Here is a 27,059-nt window from a genome sequence, read left to right on the forward strand (position 1 = left end):
ATATCATGCAATGCGCATGAAAATTTCTATAGCATTTTTTTTTTCTCTCGTAATAAGTACGATAATCTATGACATTTTTATCATTCATTATTACAATATTACAATCTATAATATATTTATATATACAAAACAGGATATTTTGATGGAAATTATTTCTCAAATTATATTTTAAGAAAATAAAAAAAAGAAAAGAAAAGGAGAAAAGAATTTTAACGAAAAACAAACCATTGTAAAAAGTAACAAACATACACATTCTCGCTTAATTTAGTACGATTATAAATTACACTTGTTTCTTTTTATTATCACGAGTACACCGTAGTAGTTAATAAATTTTCTTAAAATACAAATTGACTACAAAATTAAAATTGCAATTGCGATTAAAAGGTAAACGAAACAAGGAAAATAAAAAACAATTAAATAAAAATATGGAATATTTATATATGAAATATTTTTATTTAATTGTTAAATTAATTAATTAATTAATTAATTTAATAATTAATTAATTTAATTTAATTGTAAAAATAAAGAGAAAAAAAAAGAAGAAAAAAAAAAACTTAGATTTCTAATCGTAAATTGTTTTGGTATTATTCACATGCATATTAACTCCACTTTCGAAGAAATCAAACGAGCATGATATATGATATTTTAACAAAGAAAATATGATGGATCATCTTGGAATATTATGCTTATTGATTTTTTTTCTCTTTCTTTTTTCTTTTTTTCTTTAATGCCAAGTACAAGTTAAAAAACTACAATCCTGTGTATTATTTACTTTCGGGAATATCTCGCAAGGATAAAGTTTTTCGTATAAAAGAAAAACGATCGATTTTGCATTATTCTTGAAGCTTACTCCTTATAAAATGTCCTTATTAAAAATTGAGGTATTATTGAAAATATTTAACGTTCATCTTTTTTCTTTCTTTTTTTTTTTTAAATTGTTAGATGAATTATTATTCTACGATAGAAAATACTTTCTGTATGGGAGACGTAAAGCGACTCTCTCTCTCTCTCTCTCTCACATATATTTAAGCTACAGGTAAAATTATAATTTGTTTGTTTCTTTCTTTTTAAATATTATTACATATGAGATATACACACGCGTTGTGCAGCGTTGTTAACAATTAACAAGTTTTTTTTTTCTTTTTTCAAGTCGTCTACTAACAGTTAAAAATTAAAATTGCCTACTACATCACAGTCTGCGTTTTGTGGGTATATATCTGTATATTTGATAGAATCCACAAAAAGTAACATAAATATGGATTCTATAATTCTTCGTCAAATGACATTTGAATTAATAACATAATTATCTTTCTCAATTAAAAAATGCATCGTACATTGTCAAGATGAAAGCTTCCTATTCATCGTTGACCTTAAAATAAGAGGAAACAAATGATCGAGTAAGCAGAAATCATAATATATGTACAATTATATAAGTAGAGATAATACCGGTTGATTAATTATTTGTTTTACTGTGTTGTTGTTTCTTACTTCTGTTTTCTATTTTGCTCACTATGCGATCCACCATCGATGACAATGAATTAAAATTAAATTAAACTCGATTGAATATTATTATTCTTTTGTCAAAATAACTATCAACAATTTCGGGTGAATAATCTGTTGATTATGGGAGGGGACAATTGTTTTTTCTTTTTCCTTCATTCTGATATGTAATATCTCACACGAATTTGCAATACGTGAGGTGAGACGTTAAAATTCGAAAAAAAAAAAGAAATCTCAGTTGAGTTTTCATTTTATTTATGCCGTGAATATTTTTATCTCTTACAGAACCTAATCGTAAGATAAAACCTCTATATATTCCGCGATAACATCGAAATTATAGTATCCGTAGATCTCGTATTACTCAGATCGCTAATAATTATGCCATTACTGGATATTTATCTCGTCCGAAGCTCATTTCGAAGTATCTGACTGAAATAATGAAAACAAACGAGAAGACTATGCTGAGATACTCAAATTTTACCCAAAAAAAAAAGTAATTATATTCGATGTTTTAAAATATATCATTCAATTGTTTTCTTTCTTTTTTTAAAAATTTTTTTTTTCTTTTGTCTTGTTTTGTTTGGTTTTTTTTTATCTTTTCTTATCTTTTAATATCATAAATTTAAATTTATAATAAAATAAAATAAAGGTATTATAGATAGGTAACAAAAAAAAAAAAAAATTCCGTTAGCAATGACCGACCTCCATACCATGAGGTAACCTGTGTCCTTGATTATAACTCATCCTGAGTTGTCTCGTGGCCATGCCGCCGCCACATTGGCTGCTCCAATCAGCCGTAGGAACTGGGGTCCGATAAAACTTTGATGAAGTTTTGTTGAATATCGGTAACAATTCGTTGGCCTCGTTGGAAAGTGCCTATGATGAAAGAGAAAAGAAAAGAAAAGAAATTAAAAAAAAACAATCTCTATTATATCTATATTCGTGTATTTTTGAAGATAATAAAAAAGAAAAAGGAAAGAAAAAGAAAAATAATTACCTTGAGATAAATAATCGTATCAGTACCGTAACCTTCGCAGCTTAGCAAAACGATGTCACCGTGAAAATACCTAGCGTACAAACGTGATAATGGAAGACCATAACCATAACCAGCGAGAGGGACAGTATGTGCATCAGCCTTGCTTGGCTGTGGTGCTGTACTATACATGTACTTAAAAAGATGATCCGTGTGCGAACGAGGTATCCCACCGCCACGGTCAGATATCTAATAAAATTCGATAGTGAACACTAAGCCGATCTCCTTCGATATATATCTCAATTTTGTAGTCATAGTTATCTATATAACTATGTATATCTCTCCTAAACTCTAATCACCTTCACGCATATATCCTCTTTTCCCCGTACAACCGTCACATCGATCGGGTAATAATTGTCAGATTCCGATCCGTGATATTCCATAACTGCTCTCATACTATTTTTGAATAATTCAAATAGCATGTGATACAGATGACTCGGTACGTAAACTATTCGTATTTCATTTCCTCGTTCAAGTTCTGAAAAGATAATATTTGTAACAGTTACGATTAATATCTTTTTATCTTTCCGTCTTAATCAGTAATTACATTTTATTTCATTATCAATCATCTAGTAGTTAGGTGTTCTTTAATGCTATTTACTTTTGATCAAATTAATTTACTATACCTACTGAAAAAGAAATAAATAATAATATATGAGACCTATGTGTCGATAAACACTTACTGCTACTTTAGAACAATCAACATTTTTCAAACTTGCCGTTATGTTGCTTCACATTCAACGCCGGACTAGCCAGATAATATTGATCGCATAGAAACTGTGCATTCTCGTAGGCGTCTTTGATAACGCTAATAACATCACAGGATGGGTCTATACATCCTATATGTCTGCTATGACCGTTTAATATCCCACCAAAAAGTAAAGCTTAAATGAAACAATAATTTACGTTAACGAATATATTAATTTATTATCTCAAACATAGCGACAACATAAATTAATCAAAATAAGAATGATATAATAAACTTACTGTGCTGATTGATAAGCATACGGATTGAAATTCTAGACATGAAAAATCTATCGAGGAAATACTGGATGCTGTTTTCCGTTTGAACGTCAATGTCGTAAGAATCCTTCAATTCAAGAACACCCTGAGACATGGTTTGAACGACATCGCTATGCCTGTTTCTTATTTTGATCAATGCTTGACAAAACCTAGGAAACAAATGGAAATTTTTTATCGAATTTAATTTGAACGTTAATTAATTAAAAAAAAAAAATAAATAAAAATTAATATTAATTAGTAATAATAATAATAATAATAATAAACTCACTTATCCAAAGTACTTTCGTTTACTTCGGACTTTTCGAAATGTATTATTTCCTCGAACGATGTGACGTATAAATTATTGACCATTACAACGCTAGGCGTTTTTAATAAATTATCGGGTAACAAATGTATTTCTTTCATAATATTAGCGAGTCGTACCGGTAGCTCCTTCCTTAAGAATATAAAAGACTTCCTTTCGCATGCGCTTAGTCCTGAAACATAAATTCCAAATGATTACATTTCATTAATTTATCATTATTAGATTAATCTTAAAAAAGAATGTAAAAAAGAAAATCTTTTTGAATTACGACTACTAGATTATTTGTTCCTACTCGTTTCAATTGCATTATCAAAATTTATTATCAATGTTTAATTCACAAACAACAATAAATTCAAATACATATCTTTATTTGTACGCTTATAACAAGCAAACACGGTTTCTTTGGTAGAAACAGTACGTATATGCCGTAAGAAAAATAAATACAAATATGTTTCTGGTGTTATCTCATTTTATACAGATTCTTGTTTAATACCAACTGTCTCTATATTTTGTCTGATAGAAAACAGACGATAATAGTTAGAAATAATTGAATCATTTAAATACCATCAACACGTTTTAATATTGTATTATATAATTTCTATTATTAATCATAGATAAATTTTTTTTTTGAATGATTAAATGATTAAACAATTGTTCTATTATTTCTTTTAATTCATAGTAAATAATATATATATATATACAATACACAAACGTGTTATAAACTTTTGTTAGGGATAAATTGAGTATTCATATCCTTACATGATTTTATATATAAATAGATAAAGACTTTATCATCTATCACGAGTACCAGATATCGTTATCTAAAGTAATTATAACACACACATACGTATACGTATATATATATATATATATACATAAAAGGATTTTAGGTCGATCGAAAACGTCAATACACTTTGATATCGTGCAAAACAAAGTGTATCACGAGAAGAAAACAGCTGTTGGGATTTGTCAGTTTTATAGGCTAAAAATTTGATCCAAACATTTCGCAATGTTTTTATTATATCCTATTGGTCAATAAGTTGTGACGAAAATTTCGTCACAAATTAATCTTTCAAAATACTCGACATTTTGTTTATATAGAAATTTATCGAATTTCATATATTTAAGATCAATAACGAACACTATCTTTTATTTTCTATTGAAAACAAATATTTGATATCTTTTTACGCATATATATATTTTTTTCTTCTTAATAAACAAGATAAAATAATTTTTATATAAAAATAAATACATATAAATTGTATATTATTATATAATTTTAATATTACTTATTGACCACCCAATACTCGGAATAAGTGAAAGATATAGAACATATTGCATTAGATTCTTTAAATACTATACATGTCATACATGTATAATACCTACTTATCTATCTTTGACATTTTCAATAATTAATCTCAGTCTAAGTATCATCATCTGTTACACTTATTAAAATATATCTATATCGATGAATCTCTGCAGAATATTTAATTACTTATTCTGTACGATTTTTTATTTGCAGAAAGGTTGATAAAAGTCATGCAGAAAACCCCATATTGAAAAGAATCGATATTTATTTTATAAATATACCGATGAGAATATATATTAAATATTTTCATAATTATTACCACTTTTTAAATGTCTCCGTTATTTTTGGTTTAATAAACGAAATGTCGAGAACAAAGGTTCCCATCCTGTTTGAAAGGGAAAAATTGGACATTATTTAATATTGTTTTTTCAAGCTTATCTTTTTACAAAATTTCAAGGTTATCGATATTTTTACACAATAATGCACGAGCAATGTGCACTTGAGAAATAAAAAGAAAAAAAATGCGCGTTAAGGTGCACTTGCGAAAATAATATAATCGCGAATAATTAATTAGCCTTGAACTTTCTACCTGTGATATTTGTTTTTAGAATTTTAATAAAATAAAAAAAATATAACTTGCATGAACAGAACAAGGTAACCTTTATAAAAATATCACCATTAATTAATTAATTATTTGTCAATCTTTTGATAAGTTCGAAATAAAATGTTTTCCACGATCATCATTTGAAATGATATGACTTAGTTCTTTTGGAAATTTTGTCATGAAATCAAAAATCAATGTGAATGTTGGAAATGATCATAGTTATTGGATCACCCTGTATGCAATAAAAAGCTTCTTTAGTAGCAACTTGCACTGACCTAGTTGATGACGTCTAGTTACAACAGCTCTTTCAACAAACGTCTCTATATATTTCCCATCATGTAGGAAGAGAAATACATTTATGATTTGAATCGTCAGAAACAATGGTGTTGTGTTTCGTTTTAAAACGCTTTAACATAATTTAAACATTTAAGTCAAATTTATCGCGTAATATATATTTTCTTGTCAACTAACTCTGAGCAATATTTTTAATAGAACATATATATATATATATATATGTACTATAGATATATGTATGTATAGATGTATGTGTAGATATGTATGTTATTATGATACATGTATATTATACATGTATATGTATATGTGAATAATTTTTTAACAAGGACCATATAAAACCTCATCTTCAATTACATACGTCACAAAGTGTAATGGCGCACTTATGTCCGACAATACCCCAGCCTATCATCGTTTAATTGGACGAAATTATCTACAAGTTAAAGTTAAGCTTACATCGGTGGTGGTGATGGTGTAACAACTCGTTAACACGATTCCTTTCTCACGGAACTTGTTATTTTCCTATTTCGTAACGTTTTAAATGAAGTATTTTGTTTATTTCCCTTCTTTTTTTTATGTTTTTGTAAAAAGCAAATTCTCCAAGGAAAATATTATTTTACGAGTAAATTTACAATTCGGAGCAATTTATTATCTCGAAAATTGACTACAATTTTTATTATTTAAACCACTTGATTAATGTTTCATTCGTTATATCAAAAATAAATATTCTTAACATTATTAAACGACAATAATTATTATAACTGTTTAATAATAAATGATATGACAATGCATATTACTTTATCAATTTTCTTCTTTACATTTTTTTTAGTAGATATAGTTAATCAATTTGCCGTACCAGTGGTTTTATTTAATAAAAAAAGCTTTCAAGTTAGTAATATATATTCGAGAAACTATCCACCTGAATCTTATTTATTGTTTAAATGTAATCGAAGAGAAATAGCCGTGAAATTACAATCTGACCTTATCTATTTGCCCGCAGGTTTGAGCTTTAAGGATAAGCAAGTGTGTGTATGTGTGTATATATGTGAGTCAAAGAGGAGAGAAGGAAGAAAGAAAGAGAGAATCAAATTCTGTAGAGAGTACCGTTTGAAAATAAATAAGTGAAAAATAAATACGAGACATTCGTCACGTCTGCAATGAATTGACTTTTTTTTTTTAGTATCTCGATGATATCATCGAAACATTTTCTACATACACAAGATATATTATTTTGAACTATATACCCACAAATATTTCAAATAAAAGTTTCTACGTTTTGAAGTGAAAATATAATATTTATCATATTTATTGTCGGTATATGAGAAGTCACAGTAATTTTATTTAATGGAAATCGATATTTTGTGTAGAACAACTTGCAGCAAATAATAACAAATAATAAGCCTTGAAAATAATTAATTTTTTTTTTAAATTATAGAAGTTTTTGGAACATCCTATATAAGAGAATTACTATCATATTCGTGCATGCCATAACTGTAACATTCTACAGTTACATGTCACAGTTAAAACGTTACAATTATTTTTACTCAATTTTATCAAACATTGTTAAATTCCGTTGCACTATAACTCTCATAAAAAATATATCGATTAAATGAAATGGCTGAAAATATTATTGTATTTATACATCGAAAAACGTTAAATAACTTTTATTTATAAAACTAATAAGAGATCGAAGCTATATGGAAAAAGTAATTGAAAACGAAATATCCGGTATATCAAAAGTAAATCATTTTTATTCGGCATCAATTTATTTATATTATCAAATTTAACATCAACGTGTTAAATTTTACGATTATTTGTAACAACGATATACGTACGGTGTTTGTAATTTATAGAACTTATTACAGTTTTGAAAATCGTTTTAGTTTTATTCTCGAATTTTAAATAAGGAAATATAAAAAAGAAGATATGACTAAACTCTGTAATCTTAATATTTTTGTTATGTAAAATATTTCATTTAAATTGTAATACGAAGTGTGTTTAGAAATCAACTAACGAATATATTATCAATCTTTTCTATCAACCTGTTAGTCATCAAACGAATCGGTCTATCTCGTTCGACCTTCTGTTTACGTCATCAATGCCACTCACATCAGTCAACTTATTTGTTTTTTGTTCATGCTATAATAACAGCATACGAATTTTTGTCTCTACTTTACATTAACATACATCCGATCGAATTTCTTTGAAAATTTTCAATTAGATATATTACGAATATTATTTCTCTCCGCGAGATGAAATTGTTTAACAATAAGATCAATTTTCGAATAATATTTTAAACGAGATTACTTCAGATTTATTGTTAACGTATAATAAATTTCTATAACGATAAGTCGAGTATCGATTTCGATTGATTTTTTCAAATAAAAATTTAATTTGTTTTCTTTTTTTCTTTTTTAACGAACGACTAATTGCAAATTAAATTGTTTTATTATTAGATCGATGGTTTTAAGGTACCCAATTATATTTATTTTCTTTTTAATTAGTGAAAATAAGGGTTGTGTTTACGATAAAGAATTGGCATACGCGTTCTATCTACATTTCTTTCAAGAGATTGAAGTACCACTCTCCTTATGAAAAGAACTTAACGAGGTAGTTACTTTAAACAACCGAGTGTGTTATTGTATCTCGATGGAAAAAGCGAATGGTATAAATTAAAGAGAGAGAAAAAAAAGAAGAAAAAAATGAGTGGAAAGTTACAATTTCCCTTTGAATCACTCACATCGGATCGATACAAGTTCTTTCATGATTTTAATTAATAATTAATGGTTACGAGATTGTAAATTGTTCCAATTTATCCTAAAATAAATGCTATTGATTAAATTCTTAATTTGTTTCTTTTTTTTTGTTTATTCGTCTGATATACGAACGGGTATAAAATTAATTTATAAAAATATTTCAAGAGATTATTTCGTGTTCGTGTATAATTGATTATTAAATCTAATTTATTCGATACTTATAATCATTTATTTACAGTATTTATAATTTAATCAATATTATAGTAAATTTGTATCGTATTTTGACTGGTTAAAATTATAACTGGCAATATTTGAGATGGAACGTTTGAGTTTAAAGAAACTATTCTCGTTTTGTCAAGATAAATTTGAACATGTGCGGAAAGGAAGTGAGCAAAGTCCGAAGATTAGAAATCTCGCCTACTATAATTTTCTTATTTTCAATAAACACACACGTGTCGCGTCAGTTAATAACTTTGTACGAAAATACAAAATATTGATTAAAAATAAAAAACTGTTCTTTTTATCTTTCTTAGAGTAAGTTTGATCTTTTATGACTCATTGTTTACGTTCATTAAATTTGTTATCGAACCTGTCGTGTCAAAACTTTCATTGAAAGATAAATAAAAAAAATAAAATAATATGAAACGGCGAAAGATACGATCCAAAAAATATAAGATATTTATAAGATATTATTCTTAATCGTGCACATTTAAAATTAATTATCGATCAATTTAAAACTACGCGTTTCTAAACTCTTGTAAATACATATGTTACATTCATCTGATGAATGAATTGTAAATGAATGAGAGAATACGCGAGAAATTTAAAAGTTACGGAGAATGGAAATAAACTAGTTTCGTTTAAATGAAATTGTCGTCAAAGTAAATGCGAAATTGAAATGTTCCCCTTGTGTCTGTCCATTTCTCTCTTTTACTTGCGTCATTCAATTATTTGCAATCAGGTGTAATCCTCCAATCGTCGATTCTATAGCAGTAGTTTTACTTCGTAATGAAATAAGAAGACAATTTTATTATCAATATTTAATTCCTTTTATTTTTATTTTATTCAATATTTTATTAACAACTTTTGTCATATAGATTTTTATTCGTCACGATACATGTACACCGAGTGATTCATTTTAAATGATTAGTTTTCTAATGAAATGTTTCAAAATAAAATCATTCAAATTCTGAGAAATATTTATTACTGTTAATTCAAACGTTTTAGTCTTCTTCGATAATGTTCTTCAATTTTCAAAATTGTAATGATTCGAAACCACGATGCTACGAGTAGTCAGAAAATTTATTTTTGATTGCCAAGCTACAAATCTCTGAACTTTTGGTACAATATTTTTTTCTTTTCATTTATTTAATCATTTTAATTAATTGTGCTATCAATCGATACTATTTATTATTTAAACCTTTGGCTTTAAAAGTTTAATAGTATAAATCTCAATTTTATCACGGATTGAACTTTTTCTTTCACACGAATCGACTGACCTTGCCGAATTGCCGATTTCAACTTTTTATCACGTGAATCAGAGAAGATTCGAACGTGTTTGAACGTAAAAAAGTTCTGGTATAATCTTTAAGATCAACAAGTCTATAAAAAAAAAAAAAAAAATTCTAACATTTTTACCAAACACACAAGATAAAAATAAATTTGCACGTTGTCGGACTTTAATTTCTTTTTCTCAAGCAAGTCTCAAAATTATATCTAATTTTCTTTCTTATTATTTTTCTTTTCATTTCTAAATTAACACAAATATCAATAAATTCGAATTATTATATGAAAAATAATTTCGATTACAATTAAACGAGTTAAAAAATAAAAACAAAGGATATATAAATGATAGGAATAAGATTGAATAAATGTGATAAAAAGGACAAAAAATTGATTATAAAATAAATCAAATAAAATAATACGATAGTATGATATTATAAAATACGTTATATTAAGAGTAAAAGTTGTCGTTCGTTAGGAGAAAGAGTAAAAAAGATCGAAGATAGGAGGATCTTTTTCGAGCTGGGTAAACCGGCTCGGTAGGTAGACGTTAACAAGTAGAAAATTAGCAGAAAAACGTTATGGCAGCTGCGTTTAAATCGAATATAAAGAGAAGAAGAAGAAGAAGAAGAAGAGGAAGAAGAAGGCACACACGAAGATTGGTACCTGTACGTTTGACCAGGAGACGACAAATTTTATTCTTCTGTAGAAAATCGAAGAAAAACTACTGTCCAATGTTAATCGAAAGTTTTTTACGAGTAACATTATTATTTCGTGCTATGATACGAACTACGTGCGTGAAATCACGTATCCACGTTTAATATATATACAGGTTATACCTATATATAACAACATGTATGTGTATGTATGTGTGTATCACGTGTGATGTTATATACAAATAACCATTAACATACACCTACGTATTATTTTCTCTTGATATCGGACAATATAGTTAAAATAACGTTGACTCACAACCAAATGATCACAAAAACGTTTTTTTTACTATCATATTTGTTGACCTTGAATGATCTTCCCTAATAGCACACTGTAACTTTAAACTGTTGGCTATCGCAAAGTTCGGTAAGAAAAATAGGTCATCTCATTTGAAAAAAAATGAAGATTATCTTGAGTCATCTCCTACTCATCCATTTATACAAAAGAAATAGGCATCGCATTGTGTCGTGCAAGTTCTATACCAAATATTTTCTTCATATTACTAACAAATATTCAAGGTAGACAATGTAATCATCTTTAGGATGTTAATGTCTCGAGAATTTATGATCAGAGAATGATATATGATCACGTACTAATGTAAAAATATCATCAAAAAAATATATAATTCCATTGAAAAAGAAAAAAAAAACAATGTTGATCTTTGCATCTTGTAAAAAAGAAAAAAAATAACTTTGAGAAAGAATTCTTTCAAACATTGGATTACCTTCCTAAGATGATGCAATTTTTTTTCCATTGAAATTATTTTTTAAGACGATTGTAAACAGTGAAGATATTTAGGTGATACAATTAGGTGTCTCGCGCTCTGTATAATAAGAAACTAAACGTAGGTGAGAATTAAAATGTTATTTTTAGTGCTTGAGAATCGATCGAACGCTATAACGCAAATTAAATTTATAGTCGAAAGAATATTTTCCGAGCAATTAGCTCAGCTAACAAAGAAAATAAACTGGAGAAAAAATGATTGCATTTTCGATTTTAATTAAAAACCTGAAGTAGATATATATATGTATGTATGTGTGTGTGTGTGTATGTTTGTGTAGTACGTGTACATAGATACGTGTACATCCGTTCTCGGAGGGTAACCAGGAATAGACACATCCTTTCGCTAGGTCGCTTCATCGTAAAAGAAAATATTTTGCCTTGGGTAGAACTCATATTATTTTCGGACACGACGATTAAAATAATAACCGGTTAGTTTTCTTCCGTAAATAAATATATTCTAAGACGAATCGGAAATGAGAGTGATCAACTCGATTAATAATAAGCGATTATTCAATGTAACGATGTGTTGATATAATAATATAACTACCGTTTAATAATATTATTTCTATAACAAAATAATTTACTCGAAATATTGGAAATACTGTTTGAATAAAAAACAGTACATATATATAACAGACGTTATATTAATTACATTTAAGTATATTAAAATTCAAATAATATTAATATAATATTAATAGATAAAGAAAATATTATTTACGTATAAAAATTGTATCTACTCTGTAATATTTACTCTGATCATTTTTATTTATTTATTCTCTTCACAAAAAAAGTTATAAAGTGTGATCACGCGAAAGGAAACTTCTTGCAACTTTTAAGAAAATTTCCATATAAAAGAAAGATACAAGAATACCACTAAAAAGATTACAACTTGGTTTATAAGAGCACACATCATACATATATACATATGTATACATCCATAAATACATACATACATATATAAATACGTAAATATATACAAATTTATATAGATTTAGATATATACTAATAAACAAACGTCAAAGCCGTTTAGGTATTATTTAATTATTATTTACAGTAAATAATTCGAAGAATTTTTTAAGAAGACGAGTTAATACGAATTCCGAAGTTAACCAAGCAAACAACATGGCAAATGTCCAGAACACAAAGACGTGCAATGATTACGCGTGTCTTTCGTTTCTATATTTGCGAGACGTCGACGTAATGCCAATGGAAAAGCCAGAATAAGGGGGATGGTACATGAACACGGCTACTGATTGGTCGACCCTGACCCACTACACAAGTGAACGGCAAACATATTCCTGTGTCCTTAAACCTGAAACCTATTTCAAGGTTTCTTCATAGATATTTCCTTTTCCATGATTGACTTCCTTTCATATTTTAATGGAAACATTTTATCCGATTTGAAAAAGCAATTAAAAATTAATGGATTTTTTTTCAAATTTTCTAATATAATATTTCATTGGAAAAACGTGACATTTATATAATTGTATTTTCAAATTGTTCTTTTACTCGATACGAATTTTTGTTGACATAATCGAAGACTTCGTAATGTAACATTTAATTATAGAAAATCTAATAGTTATACAAAAAATCACGTACTTATTTCTTTCTTTTAATCTACGAATAATTAGAATTTCTTTTCAATTAAACAAAAGTACTAATATTCTTTATTTTACTCGATACGAATTTTAATAACGTTGATCGAAAGATTTTTTTATTAAAATATATGTTTTCGATAATAGATAATCATATTATTTAGAATTGTCGTCTCTTATGGATTTAGAAATAATGAATAATGTAAGATAATAATGATCGGACGATAAATACAAGGTCGAAGATTAAACAGGGTGTTTCACATCGGCACGTGCATTAACGACCATCGCACGTTCGTTCGATCATCGGTCAGTGTCGGTTTTGCGTAAACGTTAAAATGTTTACACGACAAATAAATATCTTTTCAGTAGAAACGACAGTAAGGTGACGTTTTATCAATTTTATTTTATAAAAACCGCAATGTGTTATATCACTGGTCTTAACTTTTGCAAAATATATAATTGATCTACGTTCAATTTCGAAACACACAAATAAAATACATTTTTTCGAAATATGCAAATGAAAAATTTCTTTTACGCGAGTAAAGATATATTATTAACGAAAAACAAAAAAGAAAAAAAAAGAAATAGAAAGAAAGGTCGAGGTTTTAATCATTTAAGTCAGTCAAATGTCAAGATCATTAAATATCAATGAAGCAAACGAAGTCACGTAATTGCGAATCTCTCGTATGATTCGATACAATCATCCAAACATTAATATCGTATATTTCATAACGTCGCGTTAAAAACACGCAAAGTATAATCTAGCTAATTTCTAAATAATATATTTCAACGTTCAAACAAAAAATACTTCGAAATAAAATCGATAATATTAATAGTAATAATAATACTTAAGTAGGATGTTATCGACGTTCAAAAATAATTATATTTTCTTCTTTTTTCTTTTTTTTTTGTGCAACCTTATTACGATTAATTATACATTAAGTAAGGATACCTCTTTAACATACATTCGAATAACAAAATTATTTAAAATCAATTAATTTAGAAAAGATCATTATAACGTTACCAAAATTATTTTATCAAATGTAATACTAATGATGATATTTTTCAGATTTCTTTTAGAATCCATATTCGGATGAAATTTAAATACAAATTGCGATATAAAATATCATCCTTTTTAAAATAGAAAATAAGAAACATGATCGAAAAATCCAAAGAAATACAATATCGGACATACCTCATGCATTACCTCTTACACAACTTGAACACCGTAATGAAAGTCAGAATTATGTGTTGTCGTTCATCTTTTAATGCTTATCAAAAAAAAGAAGAAATATAATATATATGGAAGAGGAGCTAAAAACAACAAATCAATTTCACGGTTCGTTGATCCCTGCCTTAAGGCGCAACTTCGAATAAAAAGAAGCAATATTTCCAAAGAGATAGGTCAGTGAACAAGATATAGCAAAATTAATGTTCGAAACGTTTCAAATACAAAAATTTATTCATCATTTTTTAAATATGATTAATAAATAATATTGTTTTGCACTTTTAATAAATAGTTATTATTAAAATATATTTTTGTACTGTTTAGTCTTTATTATTTTTCCTTTTAATATAAGTTTTTAAAGGGTCCGTTCTCTTTGCGATATATTTTTTATTAATATTATTGTAAATAAGATAAAATTAATATTAGGTCATACTAATATTTATTAAAGTATCTTATACGAAAGAAAAAAAGAACTAAATAATAATCACAAACAACTGGAGAGATAAGTAGTTTACTATACGATAAGAATTCTCTCTCTCTCTCTCTTTTCCTTACGTTATTCCTTATTTTTGTCTTCCTCAAATTTCTTTCAACCAAGAATAATGTTCTATTTAAAATTCTCTATTTTTATTTTGCACGATGTAATAGTATTTATGATTTATTTATTATAATGTTAAAACTTATTCAAATAAAATGAAAGAACATTAAGAAGAACTCGTCGAAAATTTGCCACGATAATCTGTATCAAAACCTTTTTATTTTTTTCGTTTATAAAACCTTCGACCTCTTAATTTCTAACTCTAGTAACGAAATTTAATTTACTATTAATTACTCATAATTAAATATACATAGTCGACTTTGCGTATTTATCTTGTCACTTAAAAGATAATTAACTTCACACCTAGTACTTTAATCCGACCCGTATACACAATCTCTTATTCATTAATTTTTTAATCAGTTAATTTAATGCAATCTAAAAATTGACGAAGTTAAATTCGTAATAATAATGGGGAAAAAAAATACGAAATGAAAGTATATTATAATAAATGTTTTAGAAAAATTCAAAGAAAAACATTAGACAACGTAACATTTTGTAATAAATAATTCTCAAGTTATTACCGATCAAAAAAAATGTTTTCTGTTAGAAGTATAGAATGATGACTAGTAGATATTAACTATACATGACTACGTTCTTTAACAAAATAGTTAACCGAAAATTATTCTCTTTATTCGTTTAGTATTCCTAGTAGAAAATGTCTCATATGGAATACGAAATGAACCACCACGTTTTACTAATACCTTATCTAGAAAAGAAACCGGTTAAAGAGATTGTTTACATCGAAAGAAATAAACATCATCGTCGTCATCGTATCTGACTATCGTTTCTCTCTCTCTCTCTCTCTCTCTATTTCTCTCTTTTAGTCTTTCAGTTTCTCTAGCCAAGTTATACGCAATCAAATTCGAATATGATGAGAATTGTAAAAGTGGCAATTAACAATTTAAATTGTTAATTATAATTTCAAATAAGAAATCACATGGGAGCGTTGTCACATGTTATTTTTTTTATCTGTTCATTTATTACATATATAACTGTTACTTTATTTTGTTTTTTAAATAAGTAAAACATAAACTTGATTATCATTTCCGTTATCGATGCCACGTTACTTGTGTTTTTTAATCTAATTTATAATAAAATTAATAAAAATAATCATAAATTATATAGTTGCATCTCATCGAAAGAGTCTCTTGCAGTTTAGCTTTAAAGAGTACCTATTAAACAACCTTATACTGTCCTCTTTAAACACACGAATGCAGCATACAAGTAAATAAATACGTAAATATAAAAGCAAGAGTAGAACTATTTGAACGAACAGTAGTAGTAGTATTATCGAAGTAGAAAGTACATTTTCTGATAATACATCTATCGAACATTGGATTAGGATTTAGTCATAGAAGGTGAGGTAAGGAAAGAAGAAGGATTGGGGTGTGTATTGAGAGAAGGAGTAGGATTAGGAGAAGAAGAAGAAGGGGTGGAAATAAGGGAGGGGATGATGTAAAAAAAAAATTGAGAAAGGTCGAACGTTAACCTTCGGAGGTCGTCATTTCTGCCAAAGAACCCTGGAAAAATGATGAAAAAAAAGAAAAGAAATTGGCAAGAAACAAACAAACAAACAAACAAATTCAAAAACATCCTAAATTAAAACAAAATAATTCAAATCAAAAAGCTTTGGAATAAATTTGAATTTTTGATTGAATATTAAGACAATGGATAGACGTTTAAAGATCTCTGTCTCTTTGTTTCTACCTTTGTCAATGTCTATTGACAAATAAGTGTGTGTATGTATAATAGTACGTAAGAATATGTAAGAGTAGATATACAAGTAGATATACAAACTCTCACCGAAATCGATGAACTGCTTTATCGAAAGCGGCGAGGGGTTGAATTGCGAGTAGAAGTCCAACATCTTGGTGATGTTCCCGAAACACTTTCGAGTTAGCTTCATTTCGTTGCTCTTTGTAACACATTAACTTTATACCAGGGATACAAATACTGGTGGTCGTGTTTAGTAACGTTCGTAACGTGACGCGCGCGTCGTTTGGACGTCGTCTCGCGCGCACACGGCCTTTTTACTCTTCTCTTCCTTTACCACCCTCCTCACCCCTCGTCCCTCCTTCCTTGTCACTATTTCCCCCTCTTACCACTCGCACATTTACTCACTCACTCACTCACTCTTTCTCTCTCTCTCTCTCTCTCTCCTCTCTCTTTCTACCTTTCTTCGTTCCCTCGTAAAAATAAACGCTAATAAATAATTGCTATATACGCTTTAATAAAACACAACACTTCGTCTGCTTTATTTTTTTTTTCTTCTTTTTTTTTTTTTAATTATAACAATACAGTACGGTATATTTTCTTTTCTTTTTATGTATTTTTTTTTATTTCTTTCTAATTCGTCGTTTCAATTTATACTATTATTGTATAGTAATAATAATACTACCGTTCGAACGTATTATTCGTACTAAACTAGAAGCCAGTTAGCTGCCTTTCTAGAGAGGCTTCCTACACTTTCTTACCAACAGTTCCACACACTCTACCTTTTTCTTTTTTCTTTTTTCTTTTTCTTTTTTGATATTCCATTAAAGCGCCTGCGCAATCTGGTCGACGAGTTGATACGGTCATGGCGATGTGATCACCAATAGGCGGGAAATTTGAATCGTTTTTAATAAACTTTCATGAATTCTCTCGACATTATTGTTTTATTTATTTCAAATATTATTTTATATCTTAAATAATTGAAGATATGAATATTTTTTTTAAAATGCAATTAACGTTATAACATACATTTGCTTATTTATATTTAATAAGGTAAAAATATGTTCGTGTGTTTAAAGAACTTATAAATGTGTTTCTATAAATAAAAATTATTTTTAAATGAAAGAAGAATTGTAGAGGGGCGTCGCACAATATCAGAAAATGGATCGAATAACGATATATTTAAATCGACTTTAATGTAATTCAATCTATCCATGTTCTATAACATCGAGTGCAGTAATGCGCGAGTGTCGTGCTCGTAATGCGGAAGTGACGATTCGACTAGCAATGCCATCTACCATCGATCAGAAAGAGGAATAATTAACCTCCAAGTCAATCTCGTATTACCAAGTACACATATGTTTCTAATAATCTTTTACAAAATAAAATAAAACATGAATCGAGAGATATTAATTTTAAAAAATCTATAAAAAATAATGTAAGCGGAATTAGAATGTAATTAAGTATAACGTATGCAAAATGATTTTTAGGTTAAGTAATCCATGTATTTTTTGTAAGGGTCTTCTGCTAGACAGATGGCAGCACCTTTCTCTAGAATCGTTGAAAAGTTTTTAATATGATTGAAAATATTAACAAATAAAATAACGAAACGTCGAGATTATATTAATATTATAAAGACAATTGAATTATTTTTAAGATCGTGATTTATTAATAAAATAAATAAATATTATATTTGAATGTAAATGAGAGAAAGATAATTGAGTTGAGTCGTTGACTGACTTCCGGTTAAGACAAGCCCATGTGGACAGCAGCAGGGGTGCCCTGAGTTCAGTACGCGTTTCGACCGTGCCTCGTGTAGTATATCGTTTTTCTACCCCCCGTTATAATATATTTTCATTTCCAAAGTTCACACGGTAAAGAGTTTAACGGGGGAGGATCTTTTCTTTTAAAAGACATAAAAAAGAGCAAGAAATCATGGCGGATTTAGACGATTTTTTTGCGAAAAAGGATCGGAAGAAAGCCAAGGGTAAAAAGTTTACTACGACCGAGGAGGTTGCGAAAAAATTAGAAGAAACGGGTAAACGTACGGAAAAAATGAAGTCAAAGGAAAAACCGACTAATCCCGAAGGCGAGGAAACTCAACAAATAGAGGTAATCATTTTTGGATGTGATTTATTGATAATATTACAAAAGAAATGATAAAATTAGAGACTTCTGGTTATTAGACATTATACTCTCCGTTTATGGGAAAGAACCAGGCTAAGAGGACACTGGTCGCTGCCATGTTTGCTCGTGCAAACGTCACTTCAGTTTCTTACGAACCTGCCTATAAAATTATATCGGCTTTCTTGAATTTTAGTACGCCGGAAAGATATTATTAAAGTTATTTCTAACTTAATGTTACTCGAAAGGAAATCGAATCGATGATATTATATAACAGTTGGACCGATAAAGTCCGGCACGTAACATTTCAACAAGCCGACTTTCAATGATTAACATTTACATTTTCTAATCGATTTCGATGCAATCCAGGAATATTTTTTTATGATCGACAATTGATAGCTCGTATCTTTTTTTATATGTATAGATATATGTATATACATATATCTTTACATTATCTTTATATTATTTTTTTCCTTTTTTATTATCGGCTTATATGATTATTTATTTGACGAATATTATTTAAGTATTATATTCGTTATCCGTGTACACACGTGTCTCCGAACTCTTGCATAATGTTATACAATAATATTGCAGCTTAATATTTATGCAATACTTTTAGTTGCATATTATATTTGCCAATATTTCTTATAGAATTTCTCCAAGAAGATATTTTATTTTAGGATGAAGATGAATGGAAAGAATTCGAGATAGAAGAAAAGAAAGATCTGAGAGGCTTGAAAATTGGAAACCTCTCTGTAAAAGAGACCGTTGACGTGGAATCAGATGACGAAAGAGGAACCGGTGACAATAGTTCTGATGGTGAAACTGGAGAGAATACGGCCAAAAGTGGACCGTGGAAAAAACCAGAGGTGCCACAACAACAACAACAAGAAGTAGTAGAAGTTGTAACAACTCCAGCCACTGCTGCACCAGCAACTCCAACTTCGATGCACAGCAGTTATGTACCTCCCCATTTGAGAAATCCTACAGCAATGACTTCTTCTGCTCCAAGATCACGAGCTAAAAATGCTGCACCTGATATTCATAGCGAAGAATATTTCCCAACATTGAGTTCCAAGCCACAGAGCAATGAATCCACTGGTCCATGGGGACGACGGTAAAGATTCATTAACTTACTTAAACTAAAATCAATGATTTTAATTCTTTCTCATCGAAGTTCCAGATAACTGACTGTTGGTTTACTTTAACCATTATGTTCATAAACCAGAATGCGATTTGCATATTTAAAAATTATTTTATTAAACTCTGCATACATTCTTATATACTGTACATATAAAATATAAACAATTAATAAACACCAGACACACTTAATCTGTAGAATTAAGAGTCCCCTTTACATAATAATTTTTTAACGATATATCAGCTGTTATATGACGGAAAGTAATTTCGAATAACGGTATATTTATGTATATAAATAAATTCATTGATGTTAAACAACTTTTACGAAGAGAAAGAATTAATTGAAAACTCAATAAGCTATAATTCAATTAATGTTACTTATTCTAATGTAAAATAACGCAACTATATATATATATATATGTATAGGAAACGAGAAGAAGGTACATTCGAAGAGGTTCGCAATCGTGGTGGGAGCAGATCTTACAGTATGCAGGAATCTCAAGCTCAAACACCTAAACTTTCTCTCGGGAATAAATATGGTGCACTGTCGCAAGATCAAAGCTGAAAGCACTCCTTGCGATTAGATCAGATAACGGACACGCATTGTTATATCATCGCCTCCTTTCCATTTCGTGGCCCAGCTAAGCCACAAAACATTTCATAGGATATAGAATATATATGTGTACCATAGCATGCATATATATATACATATAGATATGTATATGATATATGTATATATGAATATGTAAGCGTATATCGTACACCTTGTGAATGTCCGTGTTTTGAAAAAGCCCAGGGCAAAATTCTGATTCGACTGGTTAACAGGATTCATCGTGCTTGTGTAACAGGAGCAACTTAGGTCCTTCTAAGCATCGAACGACATTCTTACTATCGAAAATCGTATTTTACAAGTGAAAACTTATTTTCATACTGTGTGCTCAAATATTAGCCTCACTTTTTATATTTAATTTTATAAACTTGTAAGATTATACTACGTCCGGAAGTATAATCCTCTTCAAGATAGGAAAATAATATGTAGTGCGGCGATCAGATTCTCTATTCGGAGAATTTTTCTGTGAATATATAATAATTAAAATATGAGAAATACTCTTATTTAGTTCGTAACTATGTGATTGATCTTATTTGTTTCGTTCTTATTATTTTTTGTTTTTATTTCTTTCTTTTACTTTTTTTAATTTTTATTTTTTTTTTTTCTATCTTCACATGGTGCTAGTTTTATTGAGAAAAAGAAAAGAAAATACAACGCTTTGATAATGAATTGCTACATTTTTTCTGTAATTATACTTTCTTTTTCTCTTCGTCATCCACGTAAATGCGTTAAAAAAAAAAAAATGAAATAATCGGATACAACGATTGGTTGTTGGGTTTTTACAAATAATAATAATATTCGCGTGCGTATTTACGATGTCTAATTGTTCTCTATAGATTCTTTTTGTTTTATTTTTTTTTTTAAATAAAAACAGTTATAATATAATATATACGAGAATCGTTAAAAAATGAGGTCGGTTCCTTGACGGACCCTCAGTAGTACTCTGTTACGTTCTGTTATGCTCAAAAATAAACCAAACAAACGAAAAAAAAAAAGAAATAAACCGTTCGTCGACGACGAACAATAGATGGGACGAATTTGAAAATGAATTGAGGGAGGATTCATAATGTCGAAGAAAAAGATCGGGCTAAAAATTCAATATGGCTGGGCTTGTGCTTGGGATAAGCAAAGAAATATGAATAAAAATAGACGTAAAGTGGAACGTATCGAAGATCATCGAAAATATGTGTATAGAAAAAGTACATGTACTTTTGTTGTACGATCGCGATGGTCGATGATACAAAGAAATATGAGATATCTCTTATACATATATATATATAAAAGAATTAAGAGAAAAGATAAAAAATTCATGTACGTTAAAACAAAACAAAACAACAGTAAAAAAAAAGAGGAACAAAGATAAAAGGAAAAACAAGTGTTAATAATGTAAGATTTCGTTTGATGATAATGACTATGATGATCGTTTTTAATTTACTCTTGTTGATTCAATACTTCTTTTTTTCTTTCTGTTCTATCAATAATATTAAATTAATAATACTAAAAAGAAGAAAAAAGAAAAGAACTATAAGCGAAACGAGGAAAGGTGATTTCCTAATACGTATAATAAATACATACATGCATAGTTGGAAACTAAAGAAGGCGGTGCTAAAGCTGTTATTTTTGAAGATATCAAATGAGCCATACAGAATATCGAAGAGTATGTATAGTAAACGAATACAAAAAAAAAAGGAAAGAAGAAGTATGAGAATGTGATTATTTATAATAAATTTCCTAGGATTTAGCTAGGAAAGTATACGTACTGCCTCAATTATTTTTTGATTTAGTCGCACCACTCACACATGATCTACACTTAGAAGAATGCTTTAATATTACAATTGAAGCATTTAATTCCTATTAATACACAAAAAGGACGTGGTGCAGAGAGTTAACGGGGTAAACGTAGTCCTTTCCGTTTTCGATCTCGCAATTGCAGTTGAATAAAGTTATATATGCATATGTATATATATTATATATATATATATACATATACTGTGACGAAAAAAGTATTAGCACAAATAACATTTTTTTTAATAATATTTTCTGTAAATTACTATGAAGAGTATTGATTTTTTAATAATTTATTTTTGTTTTTCTTTTTTTTGTTCTAAAAATCTATCCATCTCTCTCGAGTTTAAATGTATTGTAAGACGGTAGAGAATTTTAATTGTTGTAGAATAAATAAATAAAATAAAACGAATGAAAAAAACGCATAAAAATCCATTTCTAAATTAACAAGTATTATTTTTTTGTATACCCACTTGATCTCCACCATTTGGAATATATTTATACATTACACTCGAGAGATATATTTAACTAAGAAAATGAAAAATCGTACTTTTTAGATTTACAGATGTTATAACAAAAAAAATGAATCGGTGCCAATATTATTTTTCAGCACAGTATACGGAGTGTTTTATAAAAATGTATGCCAATATTTCGGAAGGATATATCTAATTATAAGACTAATAAAAGAAAAATATTATCATGATTTTTGCATTTATTTTAGTTTTTAGATATGAACTCTCATGAACTATTGACATACACAATTATTAAACATCTTGTATATATGTTTTATATATATATATATATATATATATATATTGTTCGTGTGTCTCTAATCGCGTTGTTTTTAAACGCCAATCATTGTAAAAGAGCTTCTGTGTTTAGCTTCCAGAATACGTTGCAAAATGTAACGCATCATGTGTCTCTCGAAGAATACAAGAATTTTTCGAATAATTCGCGCTACTTAATAATTATGGCGCCAATTGATTATGCGGTACAAATCTGCCTTCTGTTACAGTATATAGTTGAAATAAAAAAAAAATCATTTTATCGTTGCATGATTGAGAGAGAGAGAGTGAGATGGAGAGAGAAAGAGAGAGAGAAAGAGCGATAGAACGATATTTAAAAACAGAATTACAAGAGAATCGATTTAGGAGTGTTTGACACATATAGAAATACATACGAGGAAAACGTGGCTATTCAAAATGACGAAAGTGAAGTAAATAAAAAAAAAATGAATCACACGAGATATTGATTTTTCGGCTATACGAATTTCTTTCCGAATCCTAAGTTTTGTATTATAAAAATCATCAAGAAGAAGAAGAAGAATAAGAGGAAGATGAAAAATCACTCCGAATAAATGGAATTCATTAAAAATGTTTTATACAACTTCTGTCATACTTCTCGAGTTTTATCGCGATCTATAAATCGCGTTTTAGGTTTGTGTAGTGATCGTTGCTACAAGATTCGATATTATACAAATTTGTTTATATTTTTATCGATATGTTCTTTTTTTTTTAATATTAAAGAAAAACAAAAGAGTAATGAACGTGAGAGAGGGAGAGAGAAATACAAGTTGTTATAATGTACTATGGGGAGGTGAGTGTGAAAACACACACACACACACACACAAGCTTACGATAATATTAAAATACTTTTTAGACCAGCTGGACTTGTTCGTATTTTTTTACAGCCTTGATAAACAAATCTATCCTTATAGGTATACATAAAATACATGTATACATATATATATATATATATATATATGTGTATGAGTATTTGTAAATATAATTTACATATTACGAACACAATATCTCGGTCACCGTCATATTAAATTCAACGACATTTATCGCATATATGACCTTGATCATTGTCAAAGTACATCTCCGATAGTAGCAGTACTTTCGTCACTGTAAAGATAGCAGATAAAAATAAGTGCCTTATGTTTTTGATGAATTTATTCATTGAACCTCATTCCTATGATCGTGCATAGGATCGCGGACATACTTTTCTCCATATTTTAATCCGTGATTTCCTTCGTTGCTGTAAGATTCGTACATGGGTACTTCCAGTAAAGAACTTTTAAATTTTGGTAAAAAATAAATCCAGGCTTTCGTTAACATGCCAACCTAAAAAGTAATATAAATATATAAACGTCTCAAAATAATTATTTTACTTATTATTTATACTAATATCAAAGTATATTACTATTTACGTTCAATGATAATATAAAAAATATAAATTTTGTTAAAGATCCCATTTACGATATAAAATTATTCGCAGATTAAATGTTAATGTTTAATTGTTTTACATTTAAATTTGTATAACAAATTGAAATTCTTATGAATTTAAAAATTCACCTCTTGGATATTTTTATTATGCTTGAGTTTAGATTCGGGTGCCATAAAAACATCCTCTTCCGTTCGCTCATAAAAATTTGGATGTTCTTCCAGCTCATCCAACTTTGTCAACATCTTCGAATCGACGTCATATATTTCGCCGATCACGTGCTACTTGTAAATAAAAGAGACGTGCCAAGAAATAACTATGTTACTTAATCGTGCAGAAAAAAAATTATTTTTATATTACTTTAATACATTTTTCGTATCTAATCGTAGACTAACAATAACAAGTGTTTATCTAATTTATCAGTTTAATCACAAATTCTAGAATGAAAACTTTTACATCGATGATAAAGTTAACAATATTTTTTTAATTATAATATTTCAAATAAAATATTTTTATATATGTAAATTTTTACTCGTTTCATATTGGATTTTTTTCTTATAGTAATAATAATAATAATAATAATAAATATATATTTATCTAAATCTTTTTAATATTTTAAGACTTTTAAATATTTTGATATTAACATAATATAGCAATTTATATAATATTTTTCTATAAATATTCGTGCGTTTTAATTTGAAATTTTTATTACAATATATATGTAATAATATTTAATAAGATCGTTCACTTACATGACCAACTCCTGGTTTTTTCAACAAAAATGGAATGTTATATTTAGTAGCAATAATTAATGGATAAGAAGAAGTAGTTTTAGCGATTCCAAGAAATTTCGCATATCCATTAGCTTTATCTTGTATAAGTTTATGATTTGGTTCTCCTCTTTTCAAGGTCCCATAAACGAATATACGATGCAAAGGATTCTTGAACAAATTTTCGTACATCTTTGAAGATATTTTCTTTTTCTTTCTCTCTCTCTCTCTTTCTTACACGTGTTTTATTTTTTTGTTTCTTATTCTTTCTTTTTTTTAACTCGATAAATATTTGTTACTTTATAAATATTTGATCATATTTATTTTACAACGTAATAAACGTTAATTAAATATTACGCGCACTGTAAACGTGTGCGCACATAAAAACGTGATGTTTATCGTTACTTTTCACCTTGACCGTAAAATGATTTTACTTGAATAGTAAAATCGCGCCAATAAAAAAATTCAATTAACGTTTCACAGATGTCACTGCGTACGGCGACCGAAAAAATCTAACGATCGTGGAAGGACGTGATTAAATTTATCATGTATTTTTATAAAGAAATTGTCTTCTTTATTTTTCGATCAACGTTTATATTTCGACTCACTGTAAGGACTAATAGTCAATGTATAACACGGTGTATTTTTGGTACATTTCACTGGCAACATATTACAGACTGTTAATTCGCATTTTTATTGGACACGAACAATAAGAACGTACGATAGCATACTATGATACTGTTCACATTAATACTTTGTGCTTAGCAAACGCCAGATGTCGCTACTATCCTTATAAATTTTATTTATATATGTATATGTATATGATATGTATACATGTGTACATTTTTTATTATAATTAAATTTATTACAATAATATAATTGCAATTATTTGATCAGATAATTGTTCAATTATATTTCAAACAACAAAGAACAAAATTAAAATATTCTTGATTTATTTATTTCTGTTTTAATTATTAGTCGTTATTATTTTTTCTTTATAATAAAAATAGAATGAAAATAAAATGAATTAAATAGAAATATAATGACAATTACCTCGTTTAACAAGCTCGAATCGTTCGTTGCGTAATTAAACATTGTACAAAATTCCAATACAGTGATGCTTGTTAACAAGACGGCCGATGCAATTCGAAAGATCATTGCTTTAATTGTAAAACGTTTTTTTAAAAAGATATTATTAATGAAAATTCAGAAATATTACAAAAGGACAATAGGAAAACACGTTTGAAACGAAACTCGTCTAACATAAGTAGGATATAATATCGTCGGTCAACAACAATACGCGTGGGAGGTCAACGGTTCTAAGTTCGTTCGATAAGATCTTCTGAGCAAGTATACAAGAATCACGCCATTTTGTATTTCGCGCCAATCGCGTTTCGAATTCAAAAGAACTTCCTTTTTTTAATTTTTTTCTTATTGTTTTCCTTCAAAC

General features: G+C 28.2%; 3 protein-coding genes across 5 annotated transcripts; 1 reads left to right on the forward strand and 2 right to left on the reverse strand.

Annotated features, from left to right (window-relative positions):
• Nucleotides 1-1,042: 1,042 nt before the first annotated feature.
• LOC122526429 (pyruvate dehydrogenase (acetyl-transferring) kinase, mitochondrial) lies at nt 1,043-17,760 on the reverse strand. 2 transcript variants are annotated; one of them, XM_043649829.1, is made up of 8 exons: nt 17,045-17,760; nt 3,825-4,032; nt 3,521-3,705; nt 3,253-3,417; nt 2,833-3,011; nt 2,498-2,722; nt 2,211-2,376; nt 1,043-1,929 (listed from the first exon to the last, which is right to left on the reverse strand). In XM_043649829.1, the coding sequence occupies exons 1-8, from the start codon at nt 17,145-17,147 to the stop codon at nt 1,877-1,879; spliced, it is 1,284 nt and encodes a 427-aa protein (XP_043505764.1). In that variant the 5' UTR covers nt 17,148-17,760; the 3' UTR covers nt 1,043-1,876. The 2 variants fall into 2 exon arrangements, with proteins under 2 accessions (XP_043505764.1, XP_043505765.1); XM_043649830.1 differs by having other exon boundaries at nt 2,203-2,376.
• Nucleotides 17,761-18,700: 940 nt separating this feature from the next.
• Nucleotides 18,701-24,276, forward strand: LOC122526430 (protein CDV3 homolog). The gene is made up of 3 exons (XM_043649831.1): nt 18,701-19,066; nt 19,759-20,195; nt 20,645-24,276. The coding sequence occupies exons 1-3, from the start codon at nt 18,890-18,892 to the stop codon at nt 20,781-20,783; spliced, it is 753 nt and encodes a 250-aa protein (XP_043505766.1). The 5' UTR covers nt 18,701-18,889; the 3' UTR covers nt 20,784-24,276.
• On the reverse strand, nt 24,266-26,913 carry LOC122526431 (putative gamma-glutamylcyclotransferase CG2811). 2 transcript variants are annotated; one of them, XM_043649833.1, is made up of 5 exons: nt 26,663-26,913; nt 25,592-25,780; nt 24,971-25,120; nt 24,618-24,739; nt 24,266-24,520 (listed from the first exon to the last, which is right to left on the reverse strand). In XM_043649833.1, exons 1-5 carry the CDS (start codon nt 26,765-26,767, stop codon nt 24,484-24,486), a joined length of 603 nt encoding a protein of 200 aa, XP_043505768.1. In that variant the 5' UTR covers nt 26,768-26,913; the 3' UTR covers nt 24,266-24,483. The 2 variants fall into 2 exon arrangements, with proteins under 2 accessions (XP_043505768.1, XP_043505767.1); XM_043649832.1 differs by lacking the exon at nt 24,266-24,520 and having other exon boundaries at nt 24,554-24,739; nt 26,663-26,909.
• Nucleotides 26,914-27,059: the final 146 nt, after the last annotated feature.

This window comes from Polistes fuscatus, unplaced genomic scaffold (genome assembly GCF_010416935.1).
Source record: "Polistes fuscatus isolate 324 unplaced genomic scaffold, CU_Pfus_HIC Scaffold11, whole genome shotgun sequence".
Lineage (NCBI taxonomy): Eukaryota > Metazoa > Arthropoda > Insecta > Hymenoptera > Vespidae > Polistes > Polistes fuscatus.